This window comes from Oncorhynchus clarkii, chromosome 3 (genome assembly GCF_045791955.1).
Source record: "Oncorhynchus clarkii lewisi isolate Uvic-CL-2024 chromosome 3, UVic_Ocla_1.0, whole genome shotgun sequence".
In the NCBI taxonomy this organism is placed as follows: domain Eukaryota; kingdom Metazoa; phylum Chordata; class Actinopteri; order Salmoniformes; family Salmonidae; genus Oncorhynchus; species Oncorhynchus clarkii.
The window spans coordinates 59,468,161-59,495,038 of record NC_092149.1 but is presented as its reverse complement, the minus strand read 5'-3'; the positions used below and the strand labels follow the sequence as shown (position 1 = coordinate 59,495,038).

General features: G+C 42.8%; 1 protein-coding gene across 1 annotated transcript in view; it reads right to left on the bottom strand.

Moving 5' to 3' along the window:
• Nucleotides 1-26,878, bottom strand: part of LOC139400102 (receptor activity-modifying protein 1-like) — a 70,578-nt gene that overhangs the window by 15,426 nt on the left and 28,274 nt on the right. Inside the window, exon 2 of the mRNA XM_071145139.1 lies at nucleotides 5,146-5,281. Within this exon, the coding sequence (XP_071001240.1) occupies nucleotides 5,146-5,281 (136 nt within the window). The remainder of the gene's footprint in view (nucleotides 1-5,145; nucleotides 5,282-26,878) is intronic.

Sequence of the window (26,878 nt, the reverse complement as noted above, 5' to 3'; positions counted from 1 at the left end):
TGTGTGAAGTATTCTACACAGTGGCCAGCGGGTTGTCTCTAAAATGATGCTAGTGGAGTGGTGTGCAGCCCTCTGATAGATTTGTTTTTCTGTGATAGTGAATGGGTTTCACAGTCTGTATTGTTGGGACTGAGACTGCAGAAACTCTACAACATATAAAAGGATCCCATCTTGCCTGCCCTCTGTACTCTCACAACAAGTGAAGTTCTGTGTCTGAGGCTCAATCGTCAAGTTACATTGGTGCGGGTTTGCTAAGGGGTTTGACAGTCTATACTAAGTCACCAGTGCTAGCTAAACCTGCTAGGCAGTCCACTCAGAACAGTGACAGGTTGACTGTCCTGAAAACAGTGCAAACAGTGCAGTGTATATTATGGAGGAGCTGAGGCAGCCGGGGGGCTATGCATACTTTAATGAGTCCTTTCACGGCTGAGAGACCAAGTGGGACTAGAACACAAGCCAAGCATAACCACCTCAAAGGACCACACACAGACAGGGCAGGCATGACACGCTAACTACTAATTTATAATAGCCCTTTTTGGTCACACTGTTGATGAGAGGAGAATGTATAAACATAGTTTGGTAATGGGGCGGGAGTGTAAAAGGGTACTATTTGGGAATCTGTTCATAGCCATACAGGCTTTGTGGCTTGTTGCTTTCCCTATTGCTTTTGCCAGTCTGAGCATAACACCTAATGTATGTTAAAAGACCCATGACAATGTTTTAAATATATAGAATAGATTCGGCAAAATAATGTATTACGTTACTGTATGGAGAAAAAAATTGTATGGAAATTATTTTTTTTACAAGATCATAAAATGAGATCAGTATATGCCTGTCAAAGTGTGAGGAAATTAAATAACATTTTTACAACAAAGATATATCATCACTAAGGAGGCTACGACACTGGCTCAAACTCTCGTTGGATGTGGCAGGGCGTACAAACTATTATGGACTACAAAAGGAAGCACAGCCACGAGCTGCCCAGTGACACAAGCCTACCAGACGAGCTAAATTACTTATACGCACGCTTTGAGGCAAGCAACACTGAAGCATGCATGAGAACACCAGCTGTTCTGGACGACTGTGTGATCACTGTTTCCATAACTGAGTAAGACCTTTAAACAAGTCAACATTCACAAGGCCGCAGGGCCAGGCGGATTACCAGGACGTGTACTCCGAGCATGCGCTGACCAACTGGCAAGTGTAGCCATGAAGTGCTTTAAAAGGCTGGTCATGGCTCACATCAACACCATTATCCCAGAAACTCTATACCCAATCCAATTTGCATACCGCCCCAACAGATCCACAGATGATACAATCTCTATTGCACTCCACACTGCCCTTTCCCACCTGGACAAAAGGAAAATCTAAGTGAGAATGCTATTCATTGACTGTAGCTCAGCGTTCAACACCATAGTGCCCTCAAAGCTCATCGCTAAGCTAAGGACCCTGGGACTAAACACCTCACTCTGCAACTGGATCCTGGACTTCCTGATGGGCCGACCCCAGGTGGTAAGGGTAGCCTCTCAGCCTCCAGTATTTATGCTGCAGTAGTAGTTTATGTGTCGGGGGGCTAGGGTCAGTTTGTTATATCTGGAGTACTGGAGGCTGACCAGGCTATCTGGAGCCACCCCACATAGCCTGGTTCCTCTCTAGGTTTCTTCCTAGGTTTTGGCCTTTCTAGGGAGTTTTTCCTAGCCACCGTGCTTCTACACCTGCATTGCTTGCTGTTTGGGGTTTTAGGCTGGGTTTCTGTACAGCACTTTGAGATATCAGCTGATGTACGAAGGGCTATATAAATAAATTTGATTTGATTTTTGGTAAGGGTAGGTAAGAACACATCTGCCACGTTGATCCTGAACACAAGGGCCCCTCAGGACTGCATGCTCAGTCCCCTCCTGTACTCCCTGTTCACCCGTGACTGCATGGCCAAGCACTACTCCAACACCATCATTAAGTTTGGCGATGACACAACAGTGGTAGGCCTGATCTTCGACAACGATGAGACAGCTAATAGAGAGGAGGTCAGAGACCTGGCAGTGTGGTGCCAGGATAACAACCTCTCCATCAACATGAGGAAGACAAATGAGATAATCGTGGACTACAGGAAAAGGAGAGCCGAGCATGCCCCCATTCCCATCGACGGGCCTGTAGTGGAGCAGGTTGAAAGCTTTAAGTTCTTTGGTGTCCACATCACCAACAAACTATCATTGTCCAAACACACTTAGACAGTCGTGAATAGGGCACGACAACGCCTATTTGGCATGGGTCCTCAGATCCTCCAAAAGTTATACAGCTGCACCATCAAGAGCATTCTGACTGGTTGCATCACCGCCTGGATGGTAACTTCTCTGCCTCCGACTGCAAGGCACTACAACGGATAGTGCGTACAGCCCAGTACATTACTGGGGCCACGCGTCTTGCTATCCAGGACCTCTACACCAGGCGGTGTCAGAGGAAGGCCCTAAAATGGCCAAAGACTGCAGCCACACTAGTCGTAGACTGTTCACTCTGCTACCACATGGCAAGCGGTACCGGAGCGCCTAGTCTAGTGCCAGGCTCTTAACAGCTTCTACCTCCAAGCCATAAGACTCCTGGAACAGCTAATCAAATGGCTACCCGGACTATTTGTATGCATAGTCACTTTACCTCTACCTACATGTACATATTACCTCAATTACCTCGACTAAACTGTGCCCCTGCACATTGACTCTGTACCGGTACCCCTTGTATATAGCCTTGTTACTGTTATTTTATTGTTGCTCTTTAATTATTTGTTATTTTTCTATTTTATTTTTTTATTTTTTATTTTTTTACTTCAGATTATTTTAGTAAATACTTTCTTAACACTTATTTGTCTTAACAAGGAACCGCCCCTTTTTTTCAATTTTCACCTAAAATGACATACCCAAATCTAGCTGCCTGTAGCTCAGGCCCTGAAGCAAGGATATGCATATTCTTGGTACCATTTGAAAGGAAATGACTTTGAAGTTTGTGGAAATGTGAAAGGAATGTAGGAGAATATAACACAATAGATCTGGTAAAAGATAATAGAAGAAAAAGCCAACCGTTCTTTTGTATTTTTTTTGTACCATCATCTTTGAGAAATGCAAGAGAAAGGCCATAATATATTATTCCAGCCCAAGTGCAATTTAGATTTTGGCCACTAGATGACAGCAGTGTATGTGCAAAGTTTTAGACTGATCCATTGAACCATTGCATTTCTGTTCAAAATGTTGTATCAAGACTGCTCAAATGTTCCTTATTTGTTTATTAATAACTTAAAATTAAAACAGCATTGTTGGTTAAGGGCTTGTAAGCATTTCAACACCTGTTGTATATGGCGAATGTGAAAAATAACATTTGATTTGTGCCTTTCACCCTGCTCTCTTGTGTTTGTTCTACAGCAGTGTTGATAATGCTAACATAATACAACATTAACATGCCATCACTATCAAGGTCAACTCTGGTGTAGGGTGTAGGGGGGTGGATGGGCATGCACACACGCACACGCACACACACACGCCGCTAAACAGAACAAAATTATGTCTCAATTATGTCTGCAGAAAGACAGGAATGAACGTGTCTGTGAGCTCACGAAACTATAAGCAGAGACTCAATCTGTCGGTTTGAAACTGAGAGGCATTGACGGGGGTAATTTCTCCCTGCGTACATCAGAACACACACCAAGGGGGTCTTCGTTGCCCTGAAAACATACACAAATACTGCTTGAAACTGGTTTATTTCCTTACCCAGTGTGGGTTTATCTCCCCCACTAAGCCAGAACCTGACTCTAGATTTAACTAAAATAATACATTTAAAAGGGCCTGCCAAGATGTGATATGGACAGTGAAAGGTTGCTGTAGTCCTTACTGCATCTGGATCAGGAGACTGCTCCCCATCGTTCCCGTGGTGAACACTGGGTGGTCTGACTTGCCTTACTACAGACAATGGTACTGTTCTGGTGTGCATGTCCAAGATAAGTAACTGAACTGGGGATGTTGCTTAGCTGTTCCATTTGAGATACTCTCTAAGCTGCATATCCCCAGAGCACTGTGTCAGTGCAGACATTCACAAATAATTAGGAAAAACAAACACCTTTAGAGATAATTCCCCCCGTGAGAAATCAACATTTCCAGCCACAATGATGGAGGGATGTTGAGAATGAAAGATAGAGGAAGAGAAATGGTGAAGAGTCATTTTTATGTAAGTACACAGACTGTCCCTCCCTGTGGCAGGGTGGAGGGGGACAGGTGACTGTTCTGTCGATGACAGGAAAGGGCTGAGTGTCCTGGCACTGTTCTGACAGCTGGGACACCAGTGTCACCTTCCACAAGCCTCCGATTGACAAATCCAGACTAACATTACAGCCAAAGAGGAAAAACAAAACCCCAGCAATGGGGGCAGACAAACAGGCAACAAACACCCTCTCAACCCACCATTCCTGGTTCCTGGTGGGAGGACATTAGACTGGACTGATGACCATCGTAGTGGTGTATACTAGCATACTATGTGGTACCCAGGTAAATAGAAATAGGGTGCCATTTGGGACTCAGCACCAGTCTACATTTAAGATGCTACTCCTAGAGTTAAGAGCCTGTGGGACTGGCTGGGCCTGTTACATTTGGATTAATATCACCAGCATATTTAAATATTTAAAAAGTATTGCCAGGCCAAAGGTTTGTGCACACACTGATTAAATAAACGTTACATATCTCTATTACCTCCCGACCAGTTGAGGAGTGACTGTAATGTTAATGACATGGAGGTGCTACATTACATAGAATGCTATACAGATGTAAGATTTTAATTTGAGCCAGTTTGCTACAGCAGGAAGATAATCCTGCAGCAACAGGAAATGTGAATTATTATGGAGATTATAATTAATTAACATTTTTGTTGGGGTTTATACATTTTTCGTAAGGGAAAATCAAATCAAAAATTTCAGAGTGGAAATTGCAAAATTCAGAAGCCTTTTAAAATCTAAAATACACTACAAGTTTGACATTTCCCGCATTGCAGGAAAATTATTCTGCAACAGGGTGATCAAGTGAAGATCCTACATCTGTAGAATATGAGAATACTTCATAGGTGCTATATAGAATACTACTAAGAGACTACATTAGTGCTCCATAGGATACTCACTCCACTGTATCCTCCCAGCTGCACCAATGATGCTGGTCAAGTTCCTCCATGTCCAGTCTGAATTTCCCCAGGCAGAACTCCTCGATGGCGTACTCATAGGTCCCGCCACAAGCCATCACCGACACAGACTGGCATGCTGGGGAGTAGAGAGAGAACAGAGGGTCAGAACAGAGATGTACTGTAGACCAACACAGCATAACCCACTGAGAGAACAGAGAGAGAGAGAGAGAAGACAGGGTTAGAACAGAGATGTACTGTAGACCAACACAGCATAACCCACTGAGAGAACAGAGAGAGAGAGAGAGGACAGAGGGTCAGAACAGATATGTACTGTAGACAAACACAGCATAACCCACTGAGAGAACAGAGAGAGAGAGAGAGAGAGAGAGAGAGAGAGAGAGAGAGAGAGAGAGGACAGGGTCAGAACAAAGATGTACTGTAGACCAACACAGCATAACCCACTGAGAGAACAGAGAGAGAGAGAGAGAGAGAGAGAGAGAGAGAGAGAGAGAGAGAGAGAGAGAGAGAGGACAGAGGGTCAGAACAGAGATGTACTGTAGACCAACACAGCATAACCCACTGAGAGAACAGAGAGAGAGAGAGAGAAGACAGGGTTAGAACAGAGATGTACTGTAGACCAACACAGCATAACCCACTGAGAGAACAGAGAGAGAGAGAGAGGACAGAGGGTCAGAACAGATATGTACTGTAGACAAACACAGCATAACCCACTGAGAGAACAGAGAGAGAGAGAGAGAGAGAGAGAGAGAGAGAGAGAGAGAGAGGACAGGGTCAGAACAAAGATGTACTGTAGACCAACACAGCATAACCCACTGAGAGAACAGAGAGAGAGAGAGAGAGAGAGCGAGAGAGAGAGAGAGAGAGAGAGAGAGAGAGGACAGAGGGTCAGAACAGAGATGTACTGTAGACCAACACAGCATAACCCACTGAGAGAACAGAAAGAGAGAGAGAGGACAGAGGGTCAGAACAGAGATGTACTGTAGACAAACACAGCATAACCCACTGAGAGAACAGAGAGAGAGAGAGAGAGAGAGGACAGGGTCAGAACAAAGATGTACTGTAGACCAACACAGCATAACCCACTGAGAGAACAGAGAGAGAGAGAGAGAGAGAGAGAGGGAGAGGGAGAGAGAGAGAAGACAGGGTTAGAACAGAGATGTACTGTAGACCAACACAGCATAACCCACTGAGAGAACACAGAGAGAGAGAGAGGACAGAGGGTCAGAACAGATATGTACTGTAGACAAACACAGCATAACCCACTGAGAGAACAGAGAGAGAGAGAGAGAGAGAGAGAGAGAGAGAGAGAGGACAGGGTCAGAACAAAGATGTACTGTAGACCAACACAGCATAACCCACTGAGAGAACAGAGAGAGAGAGAGAGAGAGAGAGAGAGAGAGAGAGGACAGAGGGTCAGAACAGAGATGTACTGTAGACCAACACAGCATAACCCACTGAGAGAACAGAGAGAGAGAGAGAGAAGACAGGGTTAGAACAGAGATGTACTGTAGACCAACACAGCATAACCCACTGAGAGAACAGAGAGAGAGAGAGAGGACAGAGGGTCAGAACAGATATGTACTGTAGACAAACACAGCATAACCCACTGAGAGAACAGAGAGAGAGAGAGAGAGAGAGAGAGAGAGAGAGAGAGAGAGAGAGAGAGAGAGAGAGAGAGAGAGAGAGAGAGAGAGAGAGAGAGAGAGAGAGAGAGAGAGAGAGAGAGAGAGAGAGAGAGAGAGAGAGGACAGGGTCAGAACAAAGATGTACTGTAGACCAACACAGCATAACCCACTGAGAGAACAGAGAGAGAGAGAGAGAGAGAGAGCGAGAGAGAGAGAGAGAGAGAGAGAGAGAGAGAGGACAGAGGGTCAGAACAGAGATGTACTGTAGACCAACACAGCATAACCCACTGAGAGAACAGAAAGAGAGAGAGAGGACAGAGGGTCAGAACAGAGATGTACTGTAGACAAACACAGCATAACCCACTGAGAGAACAGAGAGAGAGAGAGAGAGAGAGGACAGGGTCAGAACAAAGATGTACTGTAGACCAACACAGCATAACCCACTGAGAGAACAGAGAGAGAGAGAGAGAGAGAGAGAGGGAGAGGGAGAGAGAGAGAGGACAGAGGGTCAGAACAGAGATGTACTGTAGACCAACACAGCATAACCCACTGAGAGAACAGAAAGAGAGAGAGAGGACAGAGGGTCAGAACAGAGATGTACTGTAGACCAACACAGCATAACCCACTGAGAGAACAGAGTACTGGCTCCAGAACAGAGAGAGAGAGAGAGAGAGAGGGAGAGAGAGAGAGAGAGGACAGAGGGTTAGAACAGAGATGTAGTGTAGAGACTCAGATAAATGTCTTGTTTTTTATTATCTTTAACTACATGGTAGTCTCACGCCATAGACTTCCAACTCAATAGCCTGGGGATGATCACATGGTACGGGTCTGAGCCAGTGTAACTCTCATTCACAGATGTTTCACATTGATGAGCAGAGGTATGGGGATCTATCAATTCTATATTAAGTAGAGGATACTGCTTAACATTTTATCTCTGAGATCCAACAGAGCTCTGGAAAGATCTCACCTGACAGTGCTGACAGGGTAAAACCTTATACCTGGAGTTCCTGTAGAAAATTCTCTGGCTTTGAGAAGCTTTCTAAGTGCTGTCTACACTACACCATGTGGTAGCAGTTTCTCACTGTTTGACAAGGCTGACTGGACTGGGAGATTGCTTTAAACTGTTAAAAGGGCACAAACACGCTCTCAACTCCAAGGAGCAGAGCATCACAGAGCATCACTGCCCCAGGGCTCAGAGCTGAGAAAAGCACTCCGTGTTAGAGATATCAAATCAGATCAAATGTATTTGTCACATGCGCCCGAATACAACAGTGCTGTGAAATGTGAAATGCTTACTTACAAGCCGTTAACCAACAACGCAGTTCAAGAAATAGAGTTAATAAAATATTTGCTAAATAAACTAAAGTGAAAAATTAAATTGAATTGATAGACTGTTCTGCAGTCTTAAGGCTTGGCGGTAGAAGCTGTTAAGGAGCCTTTTGGTCCAAGACTTGGAGCTACTGTACCGCTTGCCAAGTGGTAGCAGAGAGAACAGTCTATGACTAGGGTGGCTGGAGTCTTTTTTAAAAAAAATTTAAACTCTGTTTATTAAGTTTTACACAAACACACACACAGACAAGACAAAGCAATATAAATAATATACTCAACTAGAAAAAAATACAAATAAAAAAATAAAAATAGCTTTAAAGATACCATACTTTAGACAAGTTAAACACACCAGGCAGAAGGCTACAGAGGTTAAAGGGCAATCTATAGTACAGGGACAGAGCAAACACCTCACCATTGTTCCTGTAAACAGTCAAGGGATAAGGGTGGAGAAATGCAACCACTCACAGAGAGTTATGGCCACAGACCGACCATCCACTGGACCAAAAAAAAAGTTTACAATGCTTAAAAAAAATAAAAATAAAAGATTATTCATGTAGGCGTGAACAAAATGTAAAAATAACTGGGAAAAACAAGCTCACACTTCAGTCTCTGCCTGGGCAAGATGAACAAGGCATCTGCGGATCACAATCAATAAGCACATGGACCTTAATGCCCCCCCCAGCAAAAACACAGAGAGAAGCTCCTCCAACCCTTAAGTCACAGACTTATTTTAGTATTAATTGGAATGCCATCAGAGGATGGACTGTTTAAAGTAAGACCGGAATGGAGCCCAAGCCTCATCAAACAGTTTGGAGTTCCCACGTGAATTGAATTGAATTTTTTATAGTTTCAAAGAGCACAACACATCCCTCACCCAATATTTATAAGATGGGGGAGCTGCCATCTTCCAGTTCTGTAGTATTAGCCGTCTAGCTAAAAGAGTTGTATAAGCAACAGTGTCCGACTGGATTCTTGATAGTACCCATGGGCAGTACTCCAAAAAGGGCTGTAAGAGGAGACGGATCTATAACAGTGTCATATACATCAGAGAAACATTTAAATATTAATTCCCAGAAACCTGACAGTTTATGACAGCCCCAAAACATATGCAACAGTGTGGCTGGTTCCACTTTACATCTGACACAGGTAGGATCAAAATCAGAGAATATTCTCCCAAGTTTGGCCCCCGACCAGTGGATACGGTGAACCACCTTGAATTGAATGAGGCTGTGTCTAGTGCTAAAAGAGGACGAGTGCACCTTGTGCAGCACAGATTCCCAGGCGTCTTCCCCAAGTTCCTCCCCCAAATCCTTTTCCCATCGAGTCTTTAAAGGCACCAAAGAAGGGTTCTGTAAGTCATGAATGATTGCATATACATCTGAAATTGCGCCCCTAGGAAGCTTGTTCAGCTCCAAGATGCTCTCTATAGCTGTATTCGCAGGCCTATTGGGAAATCCAGGTGTGTTAGCCCTGACAAAGTTTCTAGTCTGGAGATAACGGAAAAAGTGGGATTGGGGGAGATTGAACTTTTCCTGCAGCTGAGAAAAAGAGGCAAATGTATCATCAAAGAATAATTGGGCTAGCGAGGAGAGGCCTAGTGAGTGCCAAATGCCAAAAGCCCCATCATTCAAAGATGGAGGAAATAAAATGTTCTGATTGATTGGGCCTGATAGAGAAAAGCCTCGGAGGCTAAAGGCTAAACGGAACTGATTCCAAATTTTAAGAGACTGCTTTACAATTGGGTTGACACACCTTTTGCCTAGGGACACTGGGAGAGACGAGCACAGCACAGAGGAAAGTGCTGCAGGTTTACACGATTCAGACTCCATCTGGACCCAGAGTGGTCTAGGGCCAGTAGGATCAGTCTGCAGCCAGTACAGAACGGCTCTGAAATTTGCAGCCCAGTAGTATGTCTGAAAATTTGGTAGAGCTAAACCCCCCAATGACCTAGGCTTCTGTAAATGTTTTCTACCAATCCGTGGTACCTTGCCATCCCAAATAAAATGCATGAATGTTTGATCCAGTGAAATAAAAAAATATTTTGGAATAAAAATGGGTAAACATTGAAATAAATATAAAAATTTGGGCAACACATTCATTTTAATGACATTAATCCTTCCGATAAGAGAAAGGGGTAGCGAATTCCAAAAAGTAAAAGATTGTTTCAATCTGTCTGCTAGAGCAACAAAGTTTTCCTGAAACAAATTTGAATATTTCCTTGTCACTTTACTCCCAAGTAAGTGAATTGATCCCGGACAATCCTAAACTGAGAACTTGTAAAAGAGCACTTTAAAGCAGCCTTGTTTACCGGAAAAAGCTCACTCTTGCCTAGATTCAGCTTGTACCCTGAGATTGATCCAAACTTTTTAAGAACAGATAGGGCACGTGGCAACGAGGTATCGGGGTTGGAGATAAATAAAAGGAGGTCGTCAGCATATAGCGAGACTTTCTGCTCCCAGCCCGCCCTGATTATGCCTTGAATGGCATCACTAGAGCGTAGTGCAATGGCGAGAGGCTCGATTGCCAAAGCAAACAACAAGGGGGAGAGTGGGCAACCCTGTCTGGATCCGCGGTGCAAGGGAAAATAGTCAGAGGACAAATTATTAGTCCATACCGAAGCCATGGGGGAAAAATAAAGAATCTTTATCCACGCAATGAATTTGGGGCCAAAGCCAAATCTATAAAGGGCAGCTGTTAGGTAATCCCACTCAACGCGGTCAAACGCTTTTTCGGCATCAAGTGAGACCACCACCTCCGGGTCCTCCGACGCTGGGGAGTACAGTATATTCATAAGGCGCCTAATATTGAAAAATAAATGCCTATTTCTCACAAAGCCAGTCTGGTCAGAGTGTATTACTTGGTGCAGTAAGCCTTCCATATGGATGGCTAAAAGCTTAGCTAGGATTTTGTAATCACAGTTTAAAAGCGAGATTGGGCGATAGGATCCACATTCCAGGGGTCTTTGTTTTTCTTTAGTAGTAATGAAATTGAAGCCTGATAAAGACTAGGCGGTAGCTTTGAAGTATTGAGGCACTCTGCAAATAGTCGAGACAAGAATGGGCAAAGCAGACCAGAAAACGTCCTGTAAAATTCGGTTGGAAAACCGTCCGGACCCGGTGATTTACCACTTTTCATTGCGGACACTGCTGTTGCAATCTCCTCAAGCGTAAATTCTTCTTCTAGACAGTCATGGGAGTCTGTATCAATTGAAGGCATATTCAAGCCATTAAAGAAGGAGTCAATCAGCAAGGGGTCTTGAGGGATTCAGAGGTGTATAGCGCAGAGTAAAATTGTTTAAATTGATCATTGATCTCTTTATGTATAACTGTGGTGGCACCAGACGGGGTCCTTATTTGTGGGATTAAACGTGAGGCCTCAGATTTACGGATCTGATGCGCAAGGAGTTTACTGGCCTTGTTGCCTTGTTCATAGACTTTGTATCGAGCTCGCAAGAGTAACTGTTCAGCTTGCCTGGTAGAAAGCTCATCAAATTCAGATTGGAGTAGTTGGCGCTCTTTATGCAGATCAGAGGAAGGATCCGTAGCATACTTCTCATCCAATGTGGCTATGGACTCGCTCAGGTCCCGAAGTCGCTGGGAGCGAACTCTGTTTTGGTTGGCTGTATAAGAAATAATATGGCCACGTAGGTATGCTTTGAGAGACTCCCATATGGTAGAGCAGGACATACCTGGTGTTGAATTAGTTTCTAGGAATAAGGTGATTTCAGAAGAAATGAAATTGACAAACTCCTTATCTGAGAGTAAAATGGGGTTGAGACGCCATTGATAACACATAGGAGGTCGCTGGGGAAACTCTAGTTCAAGCACTAATGGTGAATGGTCAGAGATAACAATACTCTCGTAAGTACCCTGCCGAAGGTTAGGCACATTATTTCGGCCCCTCTGGGCATTCCCGTTATTCAACCCTGTCATCAGAGCATAGAATGGAAAAGCAATGAGCGCCCAAAACCCCCAGAATAACTTGTCTCAGAGTAATAATGTACGGTGGTAAATGTTTGGAAAAAGTACAGAAAAATAAACAGAAAAAAAAACTAAAAAGACAGAATGACAACATTAGAACTGAACAATTCAACCTGCCCCCCCACCCCCTCCCCCCATCCCAGACAATACCTCCCCAAACGAGGTACAAGCCTAAATAGAACATGTTCTCTTCGCACAGTATGTCTGTGAGAGTGCGGTCTTAAACCTAAACCCACAGTCCCGCTCTTTCAAGTCGCGTTTTGTTAGTGGATCAAGCAGCAAAAAGAAAGATTTGTATGTATTTTTTCAAATAAAAAAAAGGCGAATCCCTTGTGCAAACGGAATGACAAAGGCACCACTTGTAGATGTATATAATTGTATTCCCAGTCTTATAACAGGCATTGAGAGAGAAAATATATCAAATGTATAAAGGCTCTCAGCCAAAAATCTAATTTGAAGTAAGGAAATCGTAGTAAGACAATCAAAAATAATAGTAATTATAATAGTAGTCTAGTTGAAGCTGAGACAGCTTAAAACCAATACCAAAAAACTACGTGTGCACAACAATGAACGTTTGCTGGGCATAAATGCTCAAAACTTTTAAAATTAAAGTGAGGCCCCAAAAACCGTGTAGCCTCGGGAGACATTTACTGTTTACTGGGTCAATGCAAATGGATGCAGTAAACAAATAACCATATTTTGAGTCACTGAGACAATGTGTAAACAAACTAAATAGGTGAGCGAGATAAGGCACGCACACTAGATAATCAAAACATTAGATCACATCAAATAAGCCTGAATAGTTTCACTAACTATACAAGACTAGCCTGTTATATCTAAACATAATTGTACCACAAGTGGGTTACTTACTATCCACAGTACGAAAGCAACAGTTGCTGAACTGTGAGCATATTCAAGACTTCTTGATGTGACGTTGAATGTGAGCCATAGCCTCATCCGGAGATTCAAATGTGTAGTCTTTACCCTCATGAGATATCCATAAACAAAGAGGGGAATCGCAGTCCATACTTCACACTTGGATGGTCCCGAAGTACTCGTTTGGTCTGTCCGAAAGCTGTGCGCTGCCTGGAAACAGTGGGGGAGTAGTCCTGGTAGATGGAGAAGCTCTGTCCTTGAAAGCACAGAGTGGTATTGCGGGCTCGTCGGAGGATCTCCATCTTCTCATGAAAAAAGTGCACTCGAAGAATTATGTCACGGGGCCTCTCCCCATCCCGGGGCTTTGAGCGCAGCGACCGGTGGGCTCGATCAATCAGGGGCTTTTCATCTAAGGCAAGAACATCCTTCAGCAGCCCTGAAACGAAATCCGTGGCGCGATGCATTTCCGCGGACTCTGGGACCGATACAAGTCTCAGATTATAGCGGCGAGAGAATCCCTCTAAACTCACACAGCTCTCCTTCACCTTTTTCAAATCCGCAGCTAGGCATTTAACTTCAGCCTCCAGGGATGTAGTTAAATCGGAGACATTAGTAGCGAAGGTCTCCAGTGCTGCAATCGTTGTAGTGTGTGACGCAGTTGTTGTTTTGAGTAATGTGATTGCTGGCACAGTCTCGTTCCGCAGGATGGTTAAATCGGCTTTTAAAGTATCAGAAACCTCCTGTATTCTGGCCTCAATCGTAGCAACCACCTGTGTTTTCATTTCAACTATCTCAGAGCGTAGTAGTTTGATGGCCTCGAGAATGTTCATTTCATCGCTGCCAGGCCAAGCCGCGCCCCCAGGTAAAGTGTGCGTCCCCAGGCCCTCAGACTCAGGAGAGGGCGGTGATGAGAGCGGGTCTTGTAGGCCGGGTTTTCTCAAAGTCATGCTTTTGGCCTTATGTTTGGTCAACATGCTGACATTCGGAAGCAAAGTAGTCTTGGTTTTTACGGAAAGGGATCACCAAATTAATATTTGAAAATAAATACGGTTCTGCTGCAGAATTCACATAAACTTTAAGAATACCACGGGAGCAAACGGAAAACACGTCAGTCGCACATGGCGTCCCCTACCATCCCCCCGGTGTCTGGAGTCTTTGACAATTTTTGGGCCTTCCTCTGACACAGCCTGGTATAGAGGTCTTGGATGGCAGGAAACTTGGCCCCAGTGATGTACTGTGCCGTACGCACTACCCTCTGTAGCGCCTTACGGTCGGAAGCTGAGCAGTTTCCATTGCAGGAGGTGATGCAACCGGTCAGGATGCTCTCGTTGGTGCAGCTATAGAACTTTTGGAGGATCTGAGGACCCATGCCAAATCTTTTCAGTCTTCTGAGGGGGAAAAGGTGTTGTTTTGCCCTCTTCAAAACTGTCTTGGTATGTTTGGACCATGATAGTTTGTTGGTGATGTGGACACCAAGGAACTTGAAACTCTCGTCCCGCTCCACTACTGCCCAAAGTTAATGGGGTCCTGTTCGGCCCTCCTTTTTCTGTAATCCACGGTCATCTCCTTTGTCTTGCTCACATTGAAGGAGAGGTTGTTGTCCTGGCACTACACAGCCAGGTCTCTGACCTCCTCCCTATATGCGGTCTCATCGTTGTCGGTTGTGCCGTCAGCAAACTTAATGATGGTGTTGGAGTCATTCTTGGCCTCGCAGTTGTGGATGACAGGGAGTACAGGAGGGGAGTAAGGTAGGGGAGGAATTTACAAATTGGCCAGTTCAGGGTCAGCCCAAACTGAACTTCTGAGAGGAGTAGAAACAAAGGGAGGAATCATAGGGCAAAAAGATGGCTTTTGGCTAAAAATATTAATTAGGTCTCCCATTTACTCCTTCATGACACACTGGCCAGTTCACAGAAGACTTTGTCTCTCGCTCTCTCCCTTAGGTTAATGCCAAGAGTGTGCAAGGCTGTCATCAAGGCAAAAGGTGGCTACTTTGAAGAATCTCAAATATTACATTTATTTAACACTTTTTTGGTTACTACATGATTCCATATGTGTTATTTGATAGTTTTGATGTCTTCACTATTAATCTGCAATGTAGAAATTAGTACAAATAAAGAAAAACCCTTGAATGAGTAGGTGTGTCCAAACTGTAAGTAAAATTCAGTATGGAAACGCCTTTATGAGCAAATATTAATATAATAGCCATCATATCAAAGTAAACTTGGAGTCACACGATGATATGCTGTGCGGTCCTCGGGAAACCATGCAGTTTATTAGGCTACAGATGAAATCATTTATGATGAACTTCACAGGGTGGTGAAAGTGCACGAAGCTCCTTTCCAATAAATATTGAGGGTCTGATTCTGGTGACATGCTGATCAATATTTGACTGCCGTTTGACAAATAAAAAATATTTTTACTCTTATGGATAATTATCTCATCATGTAGACTAGCCTACCCGCATAGCCTACCCGCACTGTATCTGCGAGCTGTTGGCTAGAGCGCAGGTACCAAGACCAGAGTAGACACATTTGCTATTTAACACAAAATGCGATGGAAACGCATTGAACTTTAGATTTTTATTCAGTACATGACAACTTAAGCGAATAAGTACATTTTGTGTGAACTACACTGCATACAAATTTGTTCCTGTAAATTCCTGCAGCTAATGGTGAAAAGCATTGACAGAAGATGGAGGTACAGAGAGCAGTGCGCGGAGCTGGTATAGCATAGTCTGTACAGAAGAAAGGAATAAGAAAGAAAAATTGAGGGTGAGTAAGAGTGGAGAGAGCGAACAACAGACTTATCTAATTAACTCTGACAGAATGGGATTACCTTTTCAAATGGCTTTTGACGGTTTGACTCGCCAGCCAACTCTATTATCACATCTTTTTTTTCTCTCTCTCCCTCTGTCTTCTTCCTCCCATCTCGCCCTTCTCTCTCTCTCTCGCTCCCTTCCTTCCTTCCTTCCTCCCTCTCTCTCTACCCGTCTCTAGCTACAGGGCTTTCAGAAAGTATTCACACCCCTTGACTTATTCCACATTTTGTTGTGCTATAGCCGGAATTCAAAATGGATTCAATATATTTTTTTCTCCACCCATCTACACACAATACCCCATAATGACAAAGTGAACTCACTGAATGGATATTCTAGGAAGAACAGTGCTCTACAGATGTAGGATTTTAATTTAAGCCAGTTTTCTACAGCAGGAAAATCATTCTGCAGCAACATACAACTTTAATTATTAAGTGGATTATAATTAATGGAATTTTTTTCAGGGTTGATACATTTTTTGTTATGGCAAATAAAGTCTGACATTTTAAAGTGGAAATTACAAACTTTAGAAGCCTTTTTAAATCTTGAATTCACTGCAAGTTTGAAAGAACACATCTGTAAGAACACATTGAACATCTGTCTGTGGAAGGCATGGCCATGAGAGAGACAAAAGGTCTTCTTTCTTCACCTCTCACTTTTATATAAGAACAGACCCTGCTGGCAGCTAACTTACACTGTAGTGTAGTGTAAGACTCAGAAATTGGTGAATCAGGAGTGTGTTACATCTGTATCTGGCAACAAATATCAAATCTCATCCATCCTCTTCCTCTGACCCAGACCTTTTGATTTCTTAAAAGCGTATTGCATACTCAAAGGCTTCAGAGTGCCCACCGCATATAGAGGCCCTAGAATTGATCAAAAACTATTGAGTGCTACGCTCCTTCCATTTTATCTGTGTTGGTACTTTGCCAAAGGAGGATGCATGCCGACGAAATAAAAATATAAAAACAGGAAAATATTTTTTCTCATAAAAAGATCCAAGCTGGGATTTGTGAGAGCGGCTTGAGGAGAGATTGGAGAAAGAAGAAACGGAGGAGCAACGAAGAAAGAACATCTGATTCACTCATACACAAAATATTAGAGTAGAAGAAAAGTTTTTGGAATAAAACTGATCATAGCCAACATTGTTCATTTCCACTCAGTCTCTTCAAGGAAAATGTCCTGCGCTGTTTTCAATTGGGTGGCAGATAAGCTTCATACGTAAACATTTCATTCACAATCAAACCCTTCTGTGCACAATCAACCCAATCTGTCCCAATCTGTCCCAATCTGCCTTTACTAATTGATGGAGATGACACGCGTTGTTGAAATACAAACATTTGGTGGAAGTAGGCAAAGCACAAACTTAGATTGTCAAGTGAATTTTGCCTGACTTTCAGCAGCTTGGAAAACATTTACTGTATCACCGGAAAGAAACTCCTGCACTAAGATTAGGGGAAAAGTCAGAGCACTTAAAACATTTTCTGTGAACATTCCCTGTCCATAAGTAGTTCAACTTACAATGTCCACAGCTGTGTAGATCAATCAATTAATCAAAAACTTTAAAGCCATCCACACTTGTGTTAAATGGTATTCAGAATTCCCCTAAAAACACTTTAAAGTTACCAGAACGTCTATCACTCTCAGTCCTTAGGGGGGTTTATAACACTGGCATGATGATAGGGATAGAGTGTAGGCTTAGAGTAAGGTAATATTACGCACAGTAACAACAGCCTGCGCATACTTTATGCAGAAGTTGTCTGACTGTCAGTGTGTCCTGTCTCTTCTACATCACCCTGAGGCTGCCCAGGGATAATAGGACCTGGACATTGCAGTAAGGTGCACAGAGACCCAGGTGCTTAGAATGTGTAACCTGAACCTGAAGAGGAGAGCCCCCCTGCATCTCAAATGGCACCCTATTCCCTACATAATGCACTACTTTTGGGCACTGGTCAAATTGGGACGCATTCCAGCTATAACTCTGTCCTTAATATGACTGGGACTTTAATGAATCCTTGAGGGCAACATAATGTTCCTGGGTCTTTGAATGTGTTGCGCTCCAGAGAGTCATTTTTGCCTGCGGTGAGTTTCTCAGACATATTGTGCACTAACACTGGAGAGGAGCTAGGAGAGAGATGTTAAGTCTGGTTCTCTCTCTTCAACCAGTGCTTCCTGAAGTGCCATAAGAGGGTTGTGAAATGACCGAAAACAGCTGGGCTGGCCAATCAGTGCAGATGGATGACTCTTTTTACTGCACTGATAAAGCCGTAGAACGTTTTCAGTAGTGCATTACCCTTACGGAAAAAAACATGCATTTTAACATATATTAAGTGTTCCAAAAATACATGTTTTCATGTGATCACGTGATCTTATGTGAAGTTAATGTGATATGTGTCAACATCTTAAGCAACATGTGATGACATGAAAATATGATCATGTGTGAAGTGTTCCTGAAACACGTTTTCACATGATTTCACATTACATTTCCAGAGGTGGGACCAAGTCACTATTTTAAGAGTCAAAAGTTGAGTCCCAAGTAAAACGGGTCGAGTCTCAAGTCAAGTCCAAATTGTGCATTCTAAGAGCAAGTCAAGTTTAAAAAAAATCTAGACATGCAAAGACTTGTTCAACTGCAAATCTTTGTCTATTTATTGAGGCTACGAGACAAGTCATTTGAATAACAACGCCAACCAAATCAAATCTGTCTAACAAGAGCTAAACCAGGTACATATACAGTGCCTTGCGAAAGTATTCGGCCCCCTTGAACTTTGTGACCTTTTGCCACATTTCAGGCTTCAAACATAAATATATAAAACTGTATTTTTTTTGTGAAGAATCAACAACAAGTGGGACACAATCATGAAGTGGAACAACATTTATTGGATATTTCAAACTTTTTTTAACAAATCAAAAACTGAAAAATTGGGCGTGCAAAATTATTCAGCCCCTTTACTTTCAGTGCAGCAAACTCTCTCCAGAAGTTCAGTGAGGATCTCTGAATGATCCAATGTTGACCTAAATGACTAATGATGATAAATACAATCCACCTGTGTGTAATCAAGTCTCCATATAAATGCACCTGCACTGTGATAGACTCAGAGGTCCGTTAAAAGCGCAGAGAGCATCATGAAGAACAAGGAACACACCAGGCAGGTTCGAGATACTGTTGTGAAGAAGTTTAAAGCCGGATTTGGATACAAAAAGATTTCCCAAGCTTTAAACATCCCAAGGAGCACTGTGCAAGCGATAATATTGAAATGGAAGGAGTATCAGACCACTGTAAATCTACCAAGACCTGGCCGTCCCTCTAGGACAACAATCAGTCGTATATTGCACAAATCTGGCCTTTATGGAAGAGTGGCAAGAAGAAAGCCATTTCTTAAAGATATCCATAAAAAGTGTCGTTTAAAGTTTGCCACAAGCCACCTGGGAGACACACCAAACATGTGGAAGAAGGTGCTCTGGTCAGATGAAACCAAAATTGAACTTTTTGGCAACAATGCAAAACGTTATGTTTGGCGTAAAAGCAACACAGCTGAACACACCATCCCCACTGTCAAACATGGTGGTGGCAGCATCATGGTTTGGGCCTGCTTTTCTTCAGCAGGGACAGGGAAGATGGTTAAAATTGATGGGAAGATGGATGGAGCCAAATACAGGACCATTCTGGAAGAAAACCTGATGGAGTCTGCAAAAGACCTGAGACTGGGACGGAGATTTGTCTTCCAACAAGACAATGATCCAAAACATAAAGCAAAATCTACAATGGAATGGTTCAAAAATAAACATATCCAGGTGTTAGAATGGCCAAGTCAAAGTCCAGACCTGAATCCAATCGAGAATCTGTGGAAAGAACTGAAAACTGCTGTTCACAAATGCTCTCCATCCAACCTCACTGAGCTCAAGCTGTTTTGCAAGGAGGAATGGGAAAACATTTCAGTCTCTCGATGTGCAAAACTGATAGAGACATACCCCAAGCGACTTACAGCTGTAATCGCAGCAAAAGGTGGCGCTACAAAGTATTAACTTAAGGGGGCTGAATAATTTTGCACGCCCAATTTTTCAGTTTTTTAAATGTTAAAAAAGTTTGAAATATCCAATAAATGTTGTTCCACTTCATGATTGTGTCCCACTTGTTGTTGATTCTTCACAAAAAAATACAGTTTTATATATTTATGTTTGAAGCCTGAAATGTGGCAAAAGGTCACAAAGATTTTTCTTAAAAATCATACAATGTGATTTTCTGCATTTTTGTTTTAGATTCCGTCTCTCACAGTTGAAGTGTACCTATGATAAAAAATGACAGACCTCTATATGCTTTGTAAGTAGGAAAACCTGCTAAATCGGCAGTGTATCAAATACTTGTTCTCCCCACTGTACACATATAAATTGAAATATGACATTTACATAAATATTCAGACCCTTTACTCAGTACTTTGTTGAGGCACTTTTGGCAGCAATTACAGCCTCGAGTCTTCTTGGGTATAAGGCTACAAACTTGGCACATCTGTACTTGGACAATTTCTCCCATTCTTCTCTGCAGATCCTCTCAAGCTCTGTCAGGTTGGATGGGGAACGTTGCTACACAGCTATTTTCAGGTCTCTCCAGAGATGTTTGATCGGGTTCAAGTTCTGGCTCTGTCTAGGTCCCACAAGGACATTGAGTCCCCAAGCCACTCCTGCGTTGTCCTGGCTGTGTGCTTAGGGTTGTTGTCCTGTTGGAAGTTGAACCTTTGCCCCAGTCTGAGGTCTTGAGCGCTATGGAGCAGGTTTACATCAAGGATCTCTCTGTACTTTGCTTCTGTAATCTTTCCCTCGATCCTGACTAGTCTCCCATTCCCTGCCGCTGAAAAACATCCCCACAGCATGATGCTGCCACCACCATGCTTCACCATAGGGATGGTGCCAGGTTTCCTCCAGATGTGATGCTTGGCATTCAGGCCAAAGAGTCTACCTTGGTTTCATCAGACCAGAGAATCTTGTTTCTCCTCGTCTGAAAGTCCTTTAGGTGCCTTTTGGCAAACTCCAAGTGGGCTGTCATGTGCCTTTTACTAAGGAGTGGCTTCCGTCTGGCCACTCTACCATAAAGGCCTGATTGTCCCCCTGGAAGGTTCTCCCATCTCCACAGAGGAACTCTGAAGCTCTGTCAGAGTGACCATCAGGTTCTTGGTAGGCCCTTCTCCCCCGATTACTCAGTTTGGCTGGGTGGCCAGCTCTAGGAAGAGTCTTGGTGGTTCCAAACTTCTTCCATTTAAGAATGATGGAGGCCACTGTGTTCTTAGGGACCTTCAATACTACAGACTTTTTTGGTACCCTTCCCCAGATCTCTGCCTCGACACAATCCTGTCCCGTAGCTCTATGGACAATTCCTTCGACCTCATGGCTTGGTTTTTGCTCTGACAAGCACTGTCAACTGTGGGACCTTTTATAGACAAATGTGTGCCTTTCCAAAACATGTCCAATCAATTGAATTTACCACAGGTGGACTCCAATCTAATTGTAGAAACATTTCAAGGATAATCAATGGAAACAGGATGCTCCCGAGTTCAATTTTGAGTCTCTTAGCAAAGGGGTTGAATACCTAAGTGATGGTATTTCAGTTGTTTAATATACATTTGCTAACATTTTGAAAAACCTATTTTAGCTTTGTCATTATGGTGTATTATGTGTAGATTAAAGAGGAAAACATTTAATTTAATCCATTTTAGAATAAGGCTGTAACGTAACAAAATGTGGAAAAGGGAAGTGGTCTGAATACTATCCGAATGCACAGTATTGGAAATATTCCCCACTATATCCCATTAAGAACTGCTTTACTTCCAAACAGACAGATGGGTCTGATGGGAACACCACTTCTGACTTAGAATTCATTTTTACATCCTTATATTTTATACAACCAGTCAGAGACATTGAATAAGAGCAAGAGTAAGAGGGAGAGTATCTCTGGCTTGCTTCAAAATAAAAAATTGATCCCTAAAAACTCTTACTATTAGTAGGCCAACATCTATTATTCATCAGGACTGCAATGTGTGGGATGCACATGAAATCATGTCTTTTTACCTCTCTCTCTCGCAGGGCTCTTTAACAGTTACATAAAGCACACAAACAAGCCAGTGGATTTAAAAAAGCGCAGAAAGCATGTACAGTACACAGGGCTGAAATGTACAGTACAGGATATTCACTGTTGCAAAGGGAGACACGCTTCAATCAAATCAAATCAAAGTGTATTGGTCACATACACATGGTTAGCAGGATGTTAATGCAAGTGTAGCGAAATGCTTGTGCTTCTAGTGCCGACAATATCTAACAAGTAATCTAACAAATTCACAACAACTACCTTATACACACAAATGTAAAAGGGATGAATAAGAATATGTACATATAAGTATATGGATGAGCAACAGCCGTGCAGCATTGGCAAGACGCAGTAGATTGTATAGAATACAGTATATACATATGAGATGAGTAATGTAGGATATGTAAACATTATTAAAGTGTCGTTATTTAAGGTGACTAGTGATACCTTTATCAAGTCCATTTATTAAAGTGGTCAGAGATTTGAGTCTGTATGTTGACAGCAGCCTCTCTATGTTAGTGATGGCTGTTTAACAGTCTGATGGCCTTGAGATAGAAGCTGTTTTTCAGTCTCTCGGTCCCAGCTTTGATTCACCTGTACTGACCACACTACCCTCTGGAGAGCCTTGCGGTTGTGGGTGGTGCAGTTGCCGTACCAGGCAGTGATACAGCGCAACAGGAAGCTCTTGATTGTGCATCTGTAAAAGTTTGTGTGTGTTTTAGGTGACAAGCCAAATTTCTTCAGCCTCCTGAGGTTTAAGAGGCGCTGTTGCGCCTTCACCATGTTGTCTGTGTGGGTGGACCATTTCAGTGTGTCTGTGACGTGTACGCTGAGGAACTTAAAACTTTCCACCTTCTCCACTACTGTCCCGTTGATGTGGATGGGGGCATGCTCCCTCTGCTGTTTCCTCTGCTGAAGTCCACGATCATCTCCTTTGTTTTATTGACATTGAGTGAGAGGTTATTTCCTGACACCACACGCTGAGGGCCCTCACCTCCTCCCTGTAGGCTGTTTCGTCATTGTTGGTAATCAAACCTACCACTGTAGTGTCGTCTGCAAAGTTGATGATTGAGTTGTAAGCGTGCATGGCCACACAGTCATGGGTGAACAGGGAGTACAGGAGAGGGCTGAGAACGCACCCTTGTGGGGCCCCAGTGTTGAGGATCAGTGGGGTGAAGATATTGTTTCCTACCTTCACCACCTGGGGGCGACCCGTCAGAAAGTCCAGGACCCAGTTGCACAGGGCGGGGTCAAGACCCAGGGCCTCGAGCTTAACGATGAGTTTGGAGGGTACTATGGTGTTAAATGGTGAGCTTTAGTCAATGAACAGCATTCTTACATAGGTATTCCTCTTGTCCAGATGGGATAGGGCAGTGTGCAGTGTGATAGCTGATAGGGAATAGCTGCACTGTTTGTATTCGATCATGTTTCCAGTCGCCTTGCCATGATTAAAAGTTGTGGATTGCACATTGAGTTTTGCACAAATGCTGCCATCAATCCACGGTTTTCTGGTTAGGAAAGGTTTTAATAGTAACAGTGGGTACGACATCTTCGATGCACTTTCTAATAAACTCGTTCACTCGTTTATCGTCCTGCTTTTGACACCGCTCCGTCTGCCTCTCCTGCGACGACCGCGTTGTTTTGGGTCGGCATCTGGGATAAGATCCCATGTCCAGGGTTGATGTCCGAACAAATGATCCGCTTCGGGAAAGACGTGTTCCTGGTCGTAATGTTGGTAAGTTGACGTCGCATTTACATCCAATAGTTTTTCCCGGCTGTATGTAATAAAACTTTATATTTTCTGGGCTAACAATCTAAGAAATAATACATAAATACATCAAACAAATAACTGCATAGTTTCCTAAGAACCTGAAGCGAGGCGACCATCTCTGTCGGCACTTTAAACATCCACTGTGTTTGAATGGAGAGACACTGTCACACCAGACAAGTACCATGCTCAGAGTGAGTTTAAATGTGTTTACAGTGTTAAACATTTAAACGGAATGTCAATTTAGAAAAATAATCCAAATATTTACATGAATGGACACTTCACACAGTCACAAGTGTCCTACAGAATATACAACCACTATAACTGGTTCCCCTATGAACAAGCTATTACTCATTAGCAACCCAGCGGAGCCAGACCAGCTCAGACCAAAATTACTCAGAGAGATGCCTTGCAGAGCACCATGATCTTGTATTTTTCTTCAAAACCTGTTGTTTATAGAAAGGACTAGTTATCTGTTCAACTTCATGTATTCTGGACTGTCCAAATTCTTTATTTAGGCGTAAAGGAGATTCAAACTCATGTCTGCATCACACAAACTGAGTATAGTATATTGTTCACAATTCCATCGGTCTATTTCTACTCAATACGATATTGAGAAATGGTAAAGTGGTTTTGTTCAGTGGGTTGAGATGAGGGAAAAGCCTGTCGCTTCGACTCAATAAGAACACAAGTATTTCCCTTCCATTTGCATCTTTATCTCAACCTTCACAGAAATGAATTGGTCCTTGTTTTACCCATTACATTCAGCAACAAGCCACCACAATTGCGATGAAGGAAAAAGAGTTCTATGCATAACACAATGTGCTCCGACTCATCAAGATACCATCACATTGGTTTTTGTCACCTTGACAAGCAATCATGCTCTGGGGGTAAGTAACATCCAAACAATTGGTGGAAGAACTGTCACCGGTGTTGATATCCCCGTCACCACCACCTCACCACACATCCTGTGTGTGCTAGAGCAAATAGAGTCTGCCAGACACAGGTAGAGGAATATTGTTTACTCTGTGCAATATTGATCTACTCATCTCAACATTACACAATGCATAAACATTAAAACTATTATATTATGACATAATTGAATTAGGAATACTCAGGGGGAAAAACAGTAGTCTGACTGACAGCATGATATGGCTACGGAAGCCCTGAAGCCCAAGGCAAAACAATCTTCTAAAATTCACTCTTGGATTTATCTTGTTTGAACGACTTAGTATCTGATTCAAATGACTTAGTAAACACAAGCCACAAGCTTTTGGGCATAATCTGCCTAGAATATTTCATTTCCATTAACACTATTCTTTTAATTAGGCCTATTCAGTTGTAATTATTATATCTAGATTATATTCTACTTTCTAACATTAGGATATGGAGTTTCTATTTTCAACGACTTGTATTAACGGATGTTTTAGGCAGGCAATACATAGGCTACTGTAAAATGTATTTTTGTTTTTCTTGGAACACCATAATATATATGCATTTAAGCTAAAATATCAGAAATAAATCAGAAATAATAAAGGCCATAGCTTCTTTTCATAAATAAAAGTGATGAAAGAAGATCAAACTGCATACGTGAAAATGTTTGCACACAGAAGCCCCAACAAGCTTCATATGTGCCTGGGAAATGTGCTCTACAAATTAAATATTATTATAAAGACAGAAAATACACAAGTAAAAGCTTAGATAAATACCATACTATTAGTGGGAATATAGCCATAACAGGATAATTGAATTCGAAAAGCCAAACATTTTAAAATACATTGAGACTGCAGTGTGTGGATGCTATTTCTCTAAAAATCTATTACATTTAAGTAGGGACTGGCAATAGGACAGTGTCACAAGGCTACATAGTCATAGGCCTACACTTCACACCTGCTGGAGGGAATTCACAGCTGTCCTTGACTGTAACTCTCGACCCGCTCCACTACAGCCCTGTCAATGTTAATGGGGGCCTGTTCGGACCTCCTTTTCCTGTAGTCCACGATCAGCTCTTTGGTCTTGCTCACATTGAGGGAGAGGTTGTTGTCCTGGCACCACACTGCCAGGTCTCTGACCTCCTCCCTACAGGTTGTCTCATCGTTGTCGGTGATCAGGCCAACCACTGTTGTGTCGTCAGCAAACTTAATGATGGTGTTGGAGTCGTGCTTGGCCACTCAGTCGTGGGTGAACAGGGAGTACAGGAGGGCACTAAGCACGCACCCCTGAGGGGCCCCAGTGTTGAGGATCAGCGTGGCAGATGTGTTGTTACCTACCCACACCAGCTGGGAGTAGCCTTTCAGGAAGTCCAGGATCCAGTTGCAGAGGGAGGTATTTAGTCCCAGGGTCCTTAGCTTAGTGATGAGCTTTGTGGGCACTCTGGTGTTGAACGCTGGGCTGTAGTCAATGAACAGGATTACACCTTTGTAATGTGATGAGTAGATTGGATAGTCATAATTTAGGCTAATAATATAACTCCATCACCGTTGACAAAAAAGACCATTCAACAGAGTCTGAATTACACCATGACATTTAGGGCTCTCCAAAAAAGATTATGGGCCTAATAATAAAGATGTCAATTAAATGGTCAAAATGAATGCCCTTTTACTGTGCCATGAATACAACCAGTCGTGATATTTTCATCTCATTGTCAAACAAATCACTTCAAAAAGTAGGCTACCTGTGCATGTTTGTCCACTCCAAAATTAATTCCAGCATCCAAACAGCATGTATACATACACATGCCATTTGATGAATGGAAATAGACATCTGTTACAAAACACCAAGAAGTGTTCTTAATGACATTCAGACATCCTTTTTTGTTGCATGAAAAGTCGGGACACCTGAAATGTGGCTGTCCCGGGAAAAAATGGAATGGTCACCCTAACACACATGGTCAACTTTACTAGACTAGACTACAATGTGTATTACCATCAACTTCAAAGAGACGAACCCGTAATGTGATGTAGTGGTAAAAAAAAAATGGTGTGTAAACTCTGATTGCCATCGCAGTAAAAAAAACATAGCGCTCCCTATTCAATGCCTTTTTCTGAAAAAGGTGGGTAAACTGTGTTTACTTGCTTTAACCCTCCACTAAGAAAACACCACTGCTGGTAGGCTACTCTCTCAGCCGAGGCAATTTTACACACATGAACAGCCGAGGCAATTTTACACACATGAATACATGCAGGACGGGTAGCCTACATTTCAGGTGTCCCGACATTTTAATATGAGTTGAATCAAAAC